At 32.0% G+C, this 17,800-nt stretch overlaps 1 protein-coding gene and 1 long non-coding RNA gene across 2 annotated transcripts in view; one reads left to right on the forward strand and one right to left on the reverse strand.

Moving 5' to 3' along the window:
- The window catches only part of Roe1 (grpE protein homolog, mitochondrial Roe1), a 31,985-nt gene extending 19,615 nt beyond the window's left edge, over positions 1-12,370 (reverse strand). The window contains exon 1 of the mRNA XM_085813807.1: positions 12,111-12,370. Within this exon, the coding sequence (XP_085669933.1) occupies positions 12,111-12,217 (107 nt within the window). The 5' untranslated portion in view covers positions 12,218-12,370. The remainder of the gene's footprint in view (positions 1-12,110) is intronic.
- An 835-nt stretch (positions 12,371-13,205) lies between these two features.
- LOC118189258 (uncharacterized) lies at positions 13,206-17,067 on the forward strand. The gene is made up of 2 exons (XR_015040400.1): positions 13,206-15,513; positions 16,550-17,067. It is a non-coding gene; the product is annotated as an uncharacterized LOC118189258 (long non-coding RNA).
- The last annotated feature ends 733 nt before the right edge of the window (positions 17,068-17,800 follow it).

Genomic DNA, 17,800 nt, shown 5'->3' on the forward strand with positions numbered 1-17,800 from the left:
TTTTATTGCTACATTTCGCAAAGAAGGATTAGATGACCAATAATGAGAGAATTTCGGCACCCTATTGTAAGACATGACAAGCATGCATCCAAGGACAAGCATAATTTCAGAGGGGTCTGTAGGGTGAATTGTTCGTCCTAACTTTTCGAGTCGCTGGTTTGTGCATTGAGAGATCCAAATCATAAGACTTTTTGGAAATATCTTGAGAAACACGTCCAAGCGGTAGCTGAACGATTTAATTTGAATAACAAACTAGGCGATGACTCTGCTGGAATTGTCATTCGACGTTGGAAAGTTGAATCTGCATGAAACCATAAGATTGGTTTGCAGCCTGAAGCATTAGCTGATGGTATCTCATCAACTGATGAAAGTGATGCCTTATCAGTATCACTCAAAGCATCGCTGTTCTTTGTATTTTAGGGAATGGTATCATGATCGATAACCATTTCACACTCGCCTGAATTGGATGAGTACTGCAAATTGTGTGTTGGATCTTGAAAATCGGAATCATCTATTTCATCATTCAAATCAACATCTTCGTCATCTGACTCTTCTAAAATTTTTTTGATTTCTTCATTAGTGAGTCTCCGATGTCGAGTCATTTTAGATTGAATTAATATGTGCCTAAATTAAAAATAATAAGCAAATATTTCAAAAGTAACCAAAAAATATAATATCTAGAGAAATGATCACATAGGACTGTGGTGTAGTGGCCAAAACCACTATGCAAACCCTGAGTTGTGACATCAAGTTGAAAACAAAACACAGCATAATAAAATTTATTGAATGCTGAAAAAAAAAATGGCTACATACAATTCTGCAGAGAAAAACCTATCTATCTCAAAAATCAAATTCTATACATTTTACGTGCGAGAGCAATTCGTGGCTCTCGAGCTTGCGTTTTTAACATTGCCAATGATTTAATTATTTTAATAAAGACTATTTTAACAACTATTGAAAACGTGTTTGTAAGTTAAAAAGTAATAATTTTCAGCTTATTCTCACGAGACATCCTTGTCCATATTAATCTTCAGTCTCTTCTTCTTTTATGAGACCTTATCACAACTCCTCCCCTCATAAAGAAATTTTTCTTGACTATGGAAGGAAAAATTCTAAATACATTTCACTGCTTTCAAAACACAAGTGGTAACCATTTAAGTGATAATAGAGAAGCCAGTTAAATTACCCTGCACTTATTTTTAGATAACATAACCGCACAAATACAACAAAAATAATTTAAACTACTCCTAATGTGTGCCTTATACAAAGCATATTCCTCAAATTTTACACAATGCTAATACTTAATATAAAACATTTAATTCTAACCATTTTGAAAAGGAAACACAAGATGCAAACAAATTTAAATCCCCAAAAATATAATTCATAAACACTACAAACATCACTTACAGGAATTATCCGTTTTCTCAAATCTATCTGCGTTGTAGCAGCCAAAAGAGAAGGAATATCAACTTCTACATCGATATCCTCTTTCATCAAATTCACAAACACTGGGCACTGATGATAAGGTGCAATCAAATTGACATGATAAATAGTATCACTGCTATGCTTACCCGAATCTCTACCGTATAATTGGTTTCGGAAATCACATTAGTTACTTTACCTGGCTCTATCCAGTTCACAGCCATTTTGTGTGGTTTAGACATGGCTAAAACAAGCACGAGATTTCCGACCTTAAACCTTCTCGTAACAGCGTTGCGATCATACCAGAGTTTCCTTTTACTCTGACACTCTTTCATCCTCTCTACAGCCAGCTCCTGACACTTCTTTAATCTGTTTATTAAGTCTAGAACATACTCGACCACAGTGGGGGTCTGAACTTTCTTCCTCTAGCCAGTTTTCATACACAATCGTTTGAGGCATTCTCAAATTTTTTCCCTGTACTAACTCGCAGGGACTAAAACCTGTGCTCTCATGGCTAACAATTCTGAGGGCGAACAAAGCACATGGCAAACATTCTTCCCAGTCCTTTCCGCTTTCCAAGCACAAAGACTTCAATACCCTTTTCAAGGTGGAATGCAACCTTTCAACAGAATTACTTTGAGGGTGACACACAGAAGAATGATACACCTTAATTCCGAACTTGCTAAAAAACTCAGATGTAAGTTCACTGGTAAACGATCTATCCAAATCACACTGAATTTCCTTAGGGTTACCAGATCTAGAAAAGATTTGTATCAAGGCTTGAATCACACTTTTAGAGCTTAAATTCTGTACAGGGATGGCATCTGGATATTTGGAAGCAATACAAATAGACGTAATTAAGTATTTATTTTCACGCGAACTAGGGCTCAGAGGTCCTGCTGCATCAATATTTAATCTGCTAAACACTTCTGATATAACAGGCACAATCTTCATAGGGGCTTTCCTTTTATCCTTATTGTGATCTACATGCTGACAAATATTGCACCTCCTCACAAATTCTCCAATTTCCTGGTAGCAATTAGGCCAGAAATAGTGTGTCAAAACTCTATCCTTGGTTTTTGTTACCCCTAAATGACGAGAGATTTCTTTGTGGCATAACTTCAAGATCCCTTTCCTAAAAACGAGAGGCGCACACAACTGACGCTTATCTTCCCCTTTTTTAGAACCTGCCACTCTGAATAGTCTTTCCTTGACTATTATAAACTCTTTTTCATTTTCACTTTCCCCTTTCTTCCACAGGGTCGCTAAAGTAGCGCAAGTTTTTCATGCTTCCAAGAATTCTGCTGGCAAAACATCCGCAAGGATAGACCTTTCTTCTAAACTGATGTCTGCAATTTTAATTGCCTCCTCCGTATTACTGGTTAAATTCCTTTCTTCCGAATACTCATTATTGATGGCCCTTTCATTTTCTATCTCTTTCTTTTCTTCCGATCTGGAATCCAAGTCTTTTGCACTCGCTCTCTCTAAACTCCTGCGTGCATGCGCCTGACTATGAGTCTCCACAGCATTCAAGAGAACCGGTCGTTCCCTAATTTCCTCAATCAACTGTGCAGTTTTATTCTCTAACAAATAGTACTCTTTATCTAACTCTACCGGAATAACCGCTGCCTTTTTGGTGACCACACCAAAATCACCTTCAATGGTGACTTTCGTTAAAGGTAAACATTTACACTCTGTGTCCAAAGGCTGTTTCACCCATACAGTTTTCCCTAATAAGTCACTAGTATTAATCCAAGTACACAGATCCATACCAGCTCCAGTATCTCTCAGATATTCCCTCTCTATCCCATTAATTACTGCTTTCTTGAAATACGGCTCAAAACATTTTCCTCAACTCTCCGTTCCTAGATTATTCACCAGATTAGACTTATTCTTTCCCAGCGATGGACAGTTAGGTCGGATATGTCCGTCCTTTCCACATTCGTAACACCTTATTTTCCGCTGTTTCTCGAAACCTGCTTCATTGAAAACTTGCTTTTTTTAGGAGCCTCTTTTTCTGGAGCTGGTATGGATCTGTGTACTTGGATTAATACTAGTGACTTATTAGGGAAAACTGTATGGGTGAAACAGCCTTTGGACACAGAGTGTAAATGCTACTCTGATTCAATTCTTTGATGACCACTACTTTTCTGATTATAACTACAGTTAGAATTTACATACCGCTCTCTATCTTTCTCAAACGGTTTCTTTAACCCCGCTCTCTGTTCTAACTTCCTCGTATCTCTTTGCAAAGTCTCATACTTGTCGCATTTCTCTGCTAAAATGGAAGCTGTTTTAAATTCTTCCCAATTGTCTAAGTAGTGCTCTCTTATTTCTAGAGGGACTCACTGCTTAATTTGCTCAGTGAGCATAAGTTCCTTAAGACTTTCAAAATCTTGAACTTCTACTTAATCCAACCAATTCTCTAAATACACTCTCAATTCATACACTAAATCCACCCATAACATTCCGTTTTTTCTAGAATGTTCTTCAAATTTTGTTTTTAGTGCCCAAGAACTAAGCTTGAATCTCTGCATGAGTAATTTCTTAACATGCTGATAATCATCCCCTTTATCTGCTGGTTCTTTCACTATTAACTGGGCTACATCGTGACGTAATAAAGGAATTAATTGTGAGACCCAATCAATCTCATTAACGTTGTCTTTTTGAGCTTGTTTCTCAAATAGCATAAAAAATAATGAAATATCTATATTACTCGGTTCAAAACGCGGTACTAGATCTTTCAAATTAACCTTTTTTTCTCTAGATTGTTCAACTTTCGAAACCGTGGAAGCTAGGCTATTAGTCTGAACCACATTCATCAGTTTTAACCTTTCCAATTCAAAAACTCGCTCCCACTCCCATTCCGCTCTCTCTTGTTCACGTTCTCGCTCTGCTCTCTCTTGTTCCCGCTCTGCTCTCTCTTGTTCGGCTATTTCTTCTGTTTTTCTCTGCTCAGCCGCAGCCCAAATTCTTGCCGCGTATTCTTTCGCAGCTTCTTCTTCATAGTCCTTGGCATTTAGAATAGCCTGCCTGATTTCTCTTACTCTATTTGCCTGAGACACATTTGTTTCAAACTCCTCCGCTAACTCCAATAGCAGAGCTTTAGTAAATTTCCTCATAAACTCACCCTTATGGAAAATTAAAGAAAAATAACCTACCCCAAAAAACAATAACACAAAAACAACAACAGGTCTACCTCTCCAAAACTGAATAATTCCCTAACAATTCTGAACACAAATTGCCTTACAACACTTAATGATAATACCTATGCCTACAAACAAAGCGTATATAAAAAAATGCTAATTAAGAGGCAACCTTTTCCTGCTCTATATCCAAAATAAGCCTAGTCTCGAATAACTGGCATAACTTCTCCAAAATCACAAAAATGGTACTCACCAATTTTGAAGACACCTTCGATTGACTCTGGCACTACTTGGATATTCTTCTGGGAAATTTCACTATTTTGCGGCACTAGATCACGCTTCCTCCGGCGTTCCCTTCTGACACACTGTCACTTGTCACTGAAGAGGCTTCACCACACGAACTGTCCTTGCATGCAAAATTAGATCGTTCTTGAAGAGAAGAAAGTCTTGACTGTTCACAGGCGAAAAAGTCCATTCCTAAATTTACTCTCAGGAACAATCCCTAAAAGCTGCCACCAACTTTTAATATTTACTGCTGTGGTGTAGTGGCCGAAACCGCTATGCAAACCCCGGGTTGTGACATCAGGTTGAAAACAAAACACGGCATAATAAAATTTATTGAATGCTGAAAAAAATGGCTACATACAATTCTGCAGAGAAAAACCTATCTATCTCAAATCAAATTCTATACATTTTACGTGCGAGAGCAATTCGTGGCTCTCGAGCTTGCGTTTTTAACATTGCCAACGATTTAATTATTTTAATAAAGACTATTTTAACTATTGAAAACGTGTTTGTAAGTTAAAAAATAATAATTTTCAGCTTATTCTCACAAGACATCCTTGTCCATATTAATCTTCAGTCTCTTCTTTTTTTATGTGACCTTATCACAGGCCTCTTGGGACAATGTGTTCCCATTATCCAAGATGAAAGGGACACATATGTCCCGATAATAAAAACGGAAGTAAAACTTTGCCACTTACCAGTTTATTAGAGGTAATCCGCTTCGTGAGTAACTTATCTGGTCTTAGATTTATGGATAAATCAAAATTTAATCGAAAATAGGCGGTATTTTCCAAAACTAAACTATTTACGTTCATAGAGTATGGAATGAGCTGCTACAACACTTCAAAAACACAGGAATTGCATTATGTATGGTAGTGCCATCTATGTTCTGTGACTGAAAATACCTTCAAAAATATTGGCAGGACTGGTGGGAAAGTCTCCCATTAGACAGAAAAGCGTTTCTTTCCAAGACTATTTTTTGAAATTTGTTTGGGACGTATGTGTCCCATTAGGCACGAAAGGGTTAACTATCGCAGTAGGCTCCCTTAACTACTATATCGGCTGAGCAGCACACGGTAGCAACCCCCCCCCCGAAGTGGTTGAGAACAGAAGATCCTTGTTGGATGTAATTCAACAGAATTATAAGTGTCCTGTTTGTACAAAGGAAATGCGTATGGTCGAACGTAAAGATCATTCAAATGGCTTTGTTGCATGAAAGGTTCAAATGCTCACCATATAAAATGTTCATTAGAAAGGGAACATGGTTTCAGGAAAGTTTTCAGATGATGTTAAGGAATTCTGTGTGTCACAGGCTGAAGACATAGAAATTTCTAAATAAGGTAAGTGGTTATTTCCTTCGTGTAGTGCTTAGATACGATAAGATGTATTTTTTATGTTATTTCATTGTTTGATTTAAAATGCATTTTATTGAGATTATAAAATTTTTGTTTGGCTTTAGTGTAGAATAGGATGCTCCTTCGATTTTTAAGTGAAAATAGATTGACGTGTACATGGACAAAGTCAGTGCACAGTGCCAAGTTTGCGCACTTTGATGTTTTTTAAGTGAAAATAGGTCGATGTGTACACGGATACCAAATTTGTGCAATTTTTTTACTTGTTATTTTGGCTTTGTGTAGCAGCATTTTTTGGTGTCAAAATCATCGCTATAGGAAGAAAAATAACAAGTCAAAGAACTGCACAAATTTGGTGTCCATGTACAGCCAAAATGTCAATTTTCATCAAGGGGCGCCCATAAATATATTTTTACCATATATATTCATGTAGTTACAAAATTTTATGAAAAATTATTTGTAATCTTCACAAACTATAATAACATGCTATATATTTATTACTATAGTTTGAGGTGACTGTACTTAAATTTTTAGATATGTATGTCTATCTAGAATTCTAAGAGTTGTTCCATCCCCCCTCCAAAAAAATTAAACTGAAATTAAAAACACTTATATTCCAAACTGCTGTAGCTGAAAGATTGAGGTGTTACACTTGGAATTCATTTTCTGATAGTGTGTCAGCTCACAGTTTTAATTTATTCAGAAATCTAAAAGAAGGTATCTAGAAAATTGCCAAATTATAATAATTACATTCAAAAAAGTTTTGAATCAGAAATATGTTTAAACTTTGATAATAAGTTCAGCCTAAAGTAAAGAATAAAATATCTCTACACCAAGTTTTTATTGTGCTTAATTTCATAAAATTGTTTTACCTATGTTAAAAACTAAAAAGGAAGAAAAAAAATTTCAAGTACTTTTCAATTAAAAAGGTTAATAGTTTTAATAATGAAACAATTATAGGCTGATCTTTGGAATATGGTAACAGGTAGTTTGGCGACATTTTGGAGGCGATGAAGGTTACTACCTAGGACTTTGGTAATAATGTGAGAAGCACTCAGTTCCGATTATGCATTATTTTGTGTGAGGGAAATGAGAGATCATGAGATATGTCATGTGACATTAATGGACAAATTACAGTTCTTTAATCAGAAAAGGGGGTAAATTTGGAAAAATTATTTTGTATTAAGCTTCATTGTGTGTTGTGTGAAATAGTGTTGATTAATTTTCAGATTGCATGGCGCTATGTAAAGTGAATTCTAAATTTTTAATACATAATAATTAATAATAAGTTGACTACTGGATTTCGGATTTAGAAATTAGCAGTAGTACTGCAGCCGATTGGAACTCTTTCTGTAGGGAAGTGTGCGTGCCATGTAATGAAGATTCTGAAGAAGATTAGGTAAGTTAGTATTTTTAATCATTTGAGGATATTATTTTTATGCATTGTTCTAAATGTAAGGAGTAAATAAATTAAAATGGTATTATTGGAAAATTGTTATTAGCAATGATTTAGTTTAAAGTAATTAGGATTGTAATATAATTTTTATTAATTTAATGTATGTGCTTATTTATATTTTAAGTAGTGTTTTTTAATTTAATTATATTTTAATTTAATGTTTATGATTTTGTGAGTTATATGTTTGTAGTATTTTGGAATACGTTTGAGTAGTATACGTTGAGTATTTTCATGCATTTTCGTGAAATTTTTCTAATTTATGAGAAAAAAGCAGTGTACATGGATATAGTGAAGTGTGCGCAATGCCATTTTTGTGCAATTCTGAGATTTTTTTTAAGTAAAAATAAGTCAACGTGTACATGGTTTAGTGATATTTTAATTAAATGATAGTTATTTTGTGAATTTTATGTTTGTAGGAATTTGGTATACGTTTCAGTTGAAGTAAACGTGTATGGAAATAATTTAAATATTTGACACTAAGTATTTGTAACTATTTTTAATGTTTGCGTATAAATTCGTTGCTGATGTTTATAATATAATAGATAATTTAGAGGTAAAAGTTTTTGGATATTTTATTTATTTTATACGTGGAAATGTTCATATTTGGAAAGGGTATATACTTTTTCGCGATAAGGTAATTTCGTATATGTTCTTTTTACCGGGTTTAAAGATTCAGAAAATTGTCATGCATTTTCGTGAAATTTTTCTAATTTATGAGAAAAAAAGCGGTGTACATGGATATAGTAAAGAGTGTGCGCAATGCCATTTTTGTACAATTCTGGGATTTTTTTTAAGTAAAAAGAAGTCGACGTGTACATGGTTTATGTGTATGTATTATTGTGAAAAATGCGCAAGGAGTTTGCGATTGTGCACTTTTTCCCAATTTTGCAGTTAATATTTGTCATGATTAAGCAGTTTTGTTACATAAAATTTCTAGCATAAGTGGTTATTAGATTGTTGAAAAAAGTGTTGAGTAAATAAAAAGAAAAGAAACATGTCTTTACTTCGTGAAGACAAAATGGCGGCGGAAAAAAAATAGAGGGTTGCTGTAGCAGAGTTGGTCGCCAAATTTTCGCCAAGTTACCATAATCCAAAGATCAACCCAATTATATTTAATCTCAGCCATATCAGCTTAAAAATAGCATGAGAGAAACTTCATAATGATATTTTTCATTTTGACATACCAAAGTTAAATAAGTAAATAAATAATAAAATGTATTTTCAAATTTAGCATCGAAACCTGTGGGCTTTTGTCACTGAACCGTATGTGTATGTACATATAGACATACATAAATGAACACATCTATACATGCATATATGCATACACACATACATTTTTAAATCTGGAGAAAGAATTACTAAATCAGAAGAGTACCCTAATGCAAAGCTTAGCATATATTTTCAGAAATATATGCTATGATGACAGCATCACTTGATGACATGGGGACTTGCCTTGATCATCCTCAATCCGCCATATAAATTCTCTTCCTGTGAAGAAAGCACTTTAACGTAACCTCTCACCTCATGCGCTTCTTTTGGATAATTCCATATATTTTGGCAGGTTGTGTTTGAAACCGTAAACTATAACTGGTCTATTCCATTACTTTTTGTCATTTATATCCAGCTGTTCTCCAAAATGTAATTCTATGCACCACTGAGTAAATGTTAATTCTTTGCACCACTGAACTGACCACTGTAAAGGAACTGAAGCAGAATCACAAATGTGATTCTACAGCTCTCTATTTCATTATCTTCAAAATGCAAGGGAAAATTACAGCAATAAAAATTAATTTATGTCATTGTTCACAAAAACAAATGGTGGATTATAGAAAACCAATCGGAACCACATCAAACAAAAGTGCAGATATTATGAGTGTGTTGTGACATTACACTTACATATAACTGGCACTAAATCATGCTGCTTGGCAACAGTTAACAGCTTTGGTATCCATAAAATAATACGCAAATACAAAAAACAAAAACAAACAAAGAAAAAAAAAAAATGACCAAAAGTTTGGAAATATAGGAAAAAATAAGTATCAAGCTACTGGCCAAAGTAATTTGGGAGAAGAGAAAAGCCAAAAATATACAATATGGCTTTAGTGGAAAAGTAAATTTTTAAAGTTTCGAATGTTGCATATAAAAACAATTTTCTTAAATATTGTATCATCATTGCTATAATCTCACATACTTCTTTCCCTTTTTAAATTTCTTGTTGCTTTCTAATTATGGCTCATAATAAAATTTTTTCACTGTTCTGCAATAAAACTTTTTTTTTTTTTTTTTTTTTTTTTTTTTTTTGATAAGGTTTAGTTAACTACGAGTTCAGTGCAAAGTATACACTAAATATTGCTCAAAAGCTTTCTAAATTCAGACTGTATCTATTGATATAACATCATATTGATAACTATTTCATCATTACTTTTTAAATATTCACAGTAAAAATGCTTTGTAGTACTTTTAATATTGCACATTATATAATGGAAAAATTTCTTAAATGAATCAATTAACACTGCCAACTAACATTCTTATGAAGCAAAAGGCTCGTATTTTAAAGGAAATAAAAATTCTAATTCAAGTTACTTATAACTAAATACCAGCCTAAAGAATAAAATAATTTGGGTAGAGTAGACTTTAAGGTACCTCTTGTATTATGGCAAAGTTGTTGTTTGATTTATTGCCAAGTTGTTTCATTTATGGTAGCCTAAGTAGTTGAATATTATGGAAACCCTACTGTGACGTTATCGGGTGCATGATTCTGGGAAATTTTGAATCGTGGGATGTTTTGTAAGCTTTTTTGGGGTGTGTGTTGGTTTGATTCTTTTAGACGGTAGAATGTTTGAATGTAGTAAGATTAATTTGAAGTTTCTGTACCATTTGGAGGGAAAGGGGAAAAGAGCTTTAATTGACTGGTGTGTAAATGAAGGTTTACTTAGTAGCCATTATAAGTGTCCTGTATGTAGGAAGGATATGCGTCTGTCTAGTCGAATGTAAAAACCGTTTAGATAGATTTGAATGGGTTTGTAGGAAGAAAGGTTCAGACGGTCACTATGTGAAGCATTCGATCAGAAAGAAAACCTGGTTTGAAAAAGTCATTTGAGTATGATTGATATTTTGATTTTTACGTGGCACTCGGTGTATGAAGCGAACTCGAAAATCATGGTATATGAATATTTGCTTTTGGTAGTGCTTAAATGTATAACATGTTTTTCCTTCTTTATGTTATTTTATTGTTTGGTTTAAAATGCATTTTATTGAGATTATGTATTTTTTGTTTGCCTATATTGTAGAATTTGGTGCTCTTTGATTTTTAAGTGAAAATATATTGATGTGTACATGGACAAAGTAAAGGGAAAGCGCAATGCAAGTTTGTGCAACTCTGTGATTTTTTTTAAAGTGAAAATAGGTCGATGTGTACATGGATAAAGTTAAAAGAGTGCGCAATGCCCTTTTTGAGCAATTCAGGGATTTTTTTTTAAGTGAAAATAAGTCGATGTGTACATGGATAAAGTTAAAAGAGTGCGCAATGCCCTTTTTGAGCAATTCAGGGATTTTTTTTTAAGTGAAAATAAGTCGATGTGTACATGGATACCGAGTTTGTGCAATTGTTTGTCTTGTTATTTTGGCTTCGCAAGCCAAAACAACCAGTCAAAGAATTGCACAAAATCGGCATCCATGTACCTCCAAAAATCGCCAAGTTTCGTCAAGGGGTACCCTAAACTATACTTTTACCAATAATTTTTTTAATTTATGTCATGAATAAAATTATTCTGTAGCTTAAAAATATAATACTAATTTTTCCTTCTAAAGGCACATTATATAAAATTAAAGCCACAGTAAAACCATTAAATACAGAATCATTTTAATACCCAACCTTTAAAACTAACTGAAAAACAGATGCAGCTTAATATTAGTTCATTAAACATATTTTCTCTGCTACTACGATTTCAAAACATTAAACCCAAAATGTCTGAAAATTCCCAGTTTACACCAGTAGTATTTAAATTTATAGCACTACAACCCTATAAAAAAATAAACGATCTCAAAAAATAATTTCGCGATTCCAATCAGAGCGTCGTCCCTTTGTTATATACCATCAAGTCAGATTTTTTAGGATTTTTATCCACGCCGCTACCCCACTATAAATTTTCGAGTCTCTATTATTCATCTGAACAATCACAGGATACAATTGCAAATAATCATTACACCCAAAGTGCAAGAAACAGAGAATATGCAAAGTACCTATTTCAAATGCATAAGAATCCTACTCGAAACTACAGAGATAATAAAAAATTCAAATAAGTTAACATTTTAATTCTAAACAGTAACACTGTTTAAAGTGCTAATCGAAAACTGGAGTTTCTGACGTATTACTTGGTACATATGCTGGAAACCATTTCCAATTCCAGAATCATTGTCCAACCAAAAAATAAACATTTAGATACTTACGTAGCCAGCCTACGCATTCTGACACTTAAAAGCGATCTGTTACTTAAACCATAAAGTGGTTTAATTACTCGGAACCACACACTCATGCTACTACTGGAAGCAGCCATGACTTTACTAAGTGAAAGTTACGGTATTGATCATTGATTTCATTCAAAAATTTACAAAGGTGAGCTTATCTGCGAAGTCAAGGAAGATAGACGTCGCTGTAAAACGTTCTAAAACAGTGCCTGGACTTGATATCAAAGCTTTTTTATTCTGTAAAGTTTCATGCACTAAGCAAAGATACAAATTTCACATTCTCCTAATCTCAAGAAAGGGAACAGCTTTAGCGATCTCCTTTGGCGATTTTTTGACTTCACTACCAATGTCTGTCGTCAAGGCAGACCCAGCTTTGACGATCGGAAAAAAGTGGCGGCTAAATAAAAAATCGTAAACAATAAACTGTGAATACTGCTCCCCCCCCAAAAAAAAAACTTTCTCTAATTTACAACACTAATTTACAACTGCTAAGATAAATTCCTGAAACACTGGCGAGTGATGAAACTTACAAAAGATTAATAAATGGATTTTAAAGTTAGTATTGTGTTACTTTATTTTCTTAGATTCTATTACTAAAAGTAAATTAAAATATGCTTCAAGTTGAAGTAAATCGAATTAAGTTACCAAAACAAGTAAATTTTGTACCAGTGTTAGGGGCGAATTCAAGTGCAACGCTCTGATAAATTGCAAATGTTAGCTCGCAAGAGGCGTTCCTGCTATCGTCTGCTAAAGTCGAATTCAAGTGCAACGCTTTACCGCTCTGGTAACTGATGACGTCAAAATTGCAATGGGGAGCTGGTTTGCTCTCGTGCCAGGAGAGCTTGTCCGATAAACTACATCAATATCCAATGAGACTGCGTGTCGATGTAAACAAAAAACATCAGTTCCCATGATTTCTCTGAGCTTATGGTCAAGTGTTTACTGCGTTGTAGTGTGGTGTAACGAATTGTTCCAGTCCTGAAAACGAAAGAAATATATTTCTTTTAATGTGTACAACTTTATTTACTTTATCCTATAGAAAATTCCCTCCAAAGTAATCTACAGCAACAGGTGTGTGTAAAATATATTTTACTTTTCAGACAAAAATCCTTGCTTTTTCAAATATAAACCACATTTTTTTCCCATTTTCAAATTACAGCATTTGGTTTTAATTCTTCTAATAGTAAGTTTAATTTAAATTTCAAATTTGTGTTATATTTTTATTGTTTAATGCAGATGCATGATTCTTCAGTGACAGTAGGCATGTTTACCATATGAAAATTAACTAGTTCTTGAATTATATAGTAATTAATAAGCCCATCTATCTACAAGCAGATAAGCCTGCTGAACACCGCTATCCCAGTCTCTCTTTAAATCCAGGTGAAAAAGCTGGCTGCATGAGTGTTTTCTTCATTTTTTCAATGTATAACATGAGTACTAAGTTTTACTTAGTCTTCCACGCAGGCATTCCTTCCCTTAGACATTCATTATGTGATGAAACAGTTAAGAGCAATTTTTAGATTTATATTGTACATCGTTGGGAAAATATAAAAATGAAATTAAAGGTATTTCAATGTAATACAATAAATAAAAAATTATATGAAACCCTGATAATTCTAATGTGATATTAATGTAATATATACATCCAGAGTAAAGGTTAATTTATAAATTATGCTTTGTGTTCTGCTCATTATATTGTGCATTTACAGTGCACTTTCTGCTTCTTAAGTGAAAGTTTGGACCCATTCTCATTTGATATCAGTTATGTTCAGATTTATTTATTTCATAAAATTTCAAAAAACAATTTTTGGCTATTAAAAGCTACAAGTGCAGAAACAAAAGCTTAATTTCTTTACTGTAAGTGTGTCATGCTTCTCTGCTGATAATGAAAGTCGTCTTTTAATAAGATTTCTTTCATTGCATATATTAATTATATCTTTTACCATACTGGTTGCCATCTTTCATTGTGCATTCTTCAATATTTTTTGGTACTTAACGTATTAACACAAACACCTGGATCAGTTTGGTGGTCTTTATAAATGAAAAGAGAAAAATACTTATCAGGAGAAGTACGTTGTTTTTGCAGCTTGCTTTTAGCATAACCAAACTTTCAATATTTATCTAAGTTGGCAAAATGTTATCAACATATCAAAGGAAAAAACATTTAACAAATTTTAAAATACTAATTTGAATTATTAAATAAAAATTATATGATAGTTTAAAAAAAATATATTTTCCACAAATTTTTTGTCTAAATTTTGAGCACTTGTGCCAAGTGATCTGTTTTCACTTAAAAAAAAAAAATAAAATAAGAGAATTACATAAACTTTATACTGCATGCCTTGTCTATGTACCAAATTCATCTCATAGTTGTTTCTATTAGAAATTTTTGTACTAAAATGTTCTATTCCTGCAGAACTTTTAACACAGCTTCGTCTTTTGATGGTAAGCTCCACAAGCAGTATTTTAAATCTGAAATTAATCTAAAACAACTATTCGTATCTAAAATCCATTGGAACTTGACATACAACATAAGAAACACATATGAAAATGGTGACATTGCTTGAATGAAAAATTGTCATGAGCATGTTACCTGAAAAATTTTGATACATAATCGTTGTCAGAGTTTGGCACATTTTTGAAAATTTGGTAATTTTTATTAAGCTGGTTTCAATAATATGCAAATATCTTTTATTCTTATGATTGCTTCATTGTATACTTTTTCCCTTTCCCTAGAGTGCAGTATAATACCACAAGTTTTCCAGCCAAATGTATGCATTTCAAGTTTCTATACGTTTATATAAATTTTAAGAGAGTAAAATATTGACAAAAACTGCATTAAGTTTTCAACTCTTGTTTTGTTTTTCATTAAAAATTTGCTACCATTATGTATAATTCATTTTTTTAATGTAAATGTTTTTAAGTATTTGTAGGATAAAGGCAAATTACACTTATTCATTCTTTCTTTGATATAATACATGTAGCTCTTTACCTGAAATTAATGTTTGTCAAATTGTGCATAAATTAGAAGTATGCATATTTCTCTTAAGTCAGTTTCAGGAACTATCTTTAATGAATTGTATAGAAAATTGTGGACTAGGTGTATAGGAACGTGGTATATTATAAACATGTATAGTATCTCATAGTATATAAACTCATAACTTTGATTATGCAGTATGCTTTGTATATTATTTCTGAAAGCATGTATATTTCAATCAAGATTGTTGAGTAAACTTTTCTTGCTTTATGCTATCTCTGAAAGCATGTATATTTCAGTCAAGATTGTTGAGTAAATTGTGCTTATTTTATGCTTTTTTCTTTTTTACATTAGAAAATTCCACACCTTTATCACGAGGAAATCTGCAATGGCATTTAGGAATGACAAGTTTGTATCTATTGCATAAAATCTAATGTTTTCTGCATTCTTCTTTTCCTCCCAACAGAAAAACTTTAATGGTATAAATCAGCAGTTTTCAACCTTTTGACTGTAGTGTAATATCTAAGCAAAAACTGAAAAACATTAAGACTACCACTAATTTTACAATGATTATTTTTCAATTCCTCAATAGAAATATTAAAAACATATATATATATAATATATATTGCCATTTGCACACTCTTTGTATTAAATATGTACACATAAAGAACTATTAGATTAAAAACTGATGATTACTTAATTATCAAAATTAAATTTAATTAAATTAATTATTCACTTGATTATCAAAATTTCAGTTATAATACTTTAATATTTAATTTCTTTATGTCTGCTCTTATTTCATTTGATGGTAAATTAGGATCCACTTTTTATTTTGATGAGTATTTATATTTCAAATTTAACATGGAAAAAATCATTTTTCACACAAACAGGTTGTGCGAAAAGACAATACAAATTTGATAGCTTTATTTGAAATGCCTTTAAATTCTTTTTTTCGGTTCAGCCAAAAGTTAACAAGTGTGTCATTTTCCAAATCTTCAAGTCAATTTCGATCAAAGGAAATTTCTATTAACTATTCTTTTCTTTATGAGATTTTTGAATTTCATAGTTAAAAATATTTTGTTTCTTTGCATACCACCGGCTGAGAACTGCTGGTATAAATTAATTATAACAGATGTAAATTAATATTTCTCATACAAAAGAGTTATTTCAATTCTTTATTGCGAACATTATATACAGAGTATGTCTTTTATTAACAACAAGATTTTAAGAATTTAAAATAATAATCATTAAATCCTCTTGATCTATAAACAGTCTTAAAAATTATAAAGGGAAAAAAATTAAAAGTTAAAGAAATCAATATTATGAATTGTTCCTTTTTAGAGAAGTTTCATTGTTTAATTAATTATAAAAAGTGTTTTACATTATGAAATATAAAAATTAAGAATATTTGAATTTGAATGAATATTTTAAAATTTTCCCTCAGATAGAAGCTCAACTATTCGAAGCAGGAGACCGAAGAGAAAAAAGGAAGAGAGATGATATTACAGCTGCAGAAAAGAAAATAATTAAAATGCAGAAGAATATATTAATGTACTATGTGAAATATGTTACTTGTATAAGCAATCAGTTGCAAATCAGTCTGCTGTCATAGAAAATCAAAATATAATTATTAATTTATTAAAAAAATAAATCATGCATTTCAAATATTACAGTGTTTTCATTCTTGTATGTATTTCTGCAGTGTGGGATTCATATTTTAATTGTAAAATTTACTACTTTCTTAATTTTATAAAATTTTGTGATTATAAAAATTATTTAAAAGAAATTCACAAATCCATTATATGACATAAACATTATAATAATTCTAATACCACTATTATAAGTCTCGTGAAAATATTTATGCATTTTACACAGCAATTATCTTTTTCCTGGAGGAAAATGGGAATAAGACCTGTAAGAATCTTTAGTCAATGTATTACAAATTTTAATTTTCAGATATAACACGAAATGAATTAAATTGTTTTTCAATTATGTTAATAAGTTATATGAATGAGATGTGGTATTAAAAATTTCATTTCTTTTTATCATTGAAGAAATAACATTCGATATCCTACAGCTCCATAACAATGGCAGATAAAATTGACATTCTAATTTCGAAGTTCTAAAAATACAGAGATGACAACTATTAAAGTATGGCTAATGTCTAGTTTACAATAACAATGTTGAGTCGCGTACTACAAAGTAAGTGAATCAAACTGTATTTATTTTCCCCCTTCTCTTTTTTTTGGCTGAAAAACAATTTATTATACACTCATGATTTTACTTAAATGTATTTCTTTTAATGGCAAACCCACTGAGGTAAGTATGCAGTAAGTTATTATAGTGAATGCGTAATGATGATATAAATCTAAATTCAGCAAACAATCTTTCCCTTACTTTAATGTTTTAAAATCTAGAATTAAAAGAAAAATGTATGTTCTTTAAATAATACAAGAGGATATGGAGGCATAAATCTAAGCTGTTTATTCTTTACATATTATGCTAATCAGGAATTGGAGCAAAACCCTGCTTAATCGAAGAATACGCTCACAGGAATGGTGGAGGAAAATTGAACTGTCCAATATTTGTTTTGCCCACCCTCAAGAAGACATAAACAGTATAGAGTGAAATAATTGTTTTTAGGAAATACATTTAAATATCTTTGACAGAATATGTCAGGTTTAATTTATACTAT

Source organism: Stegodyphus dumicola, chromosome 3, assembly GCF_044657685.1.
Source record: "Stegodyphus dumicola isolate Sdum_Otavi_A_Nest chromosome 3, ASM4465768v1".
In the NCBI taxonomy this organism is placed as follows: domain Eukaryota; kingdom Metazoa; phylum Arthropoda; class Arachnida; order Araneae; family Eresidae; genus Stegodyphus; species Stegodyphus dumicola.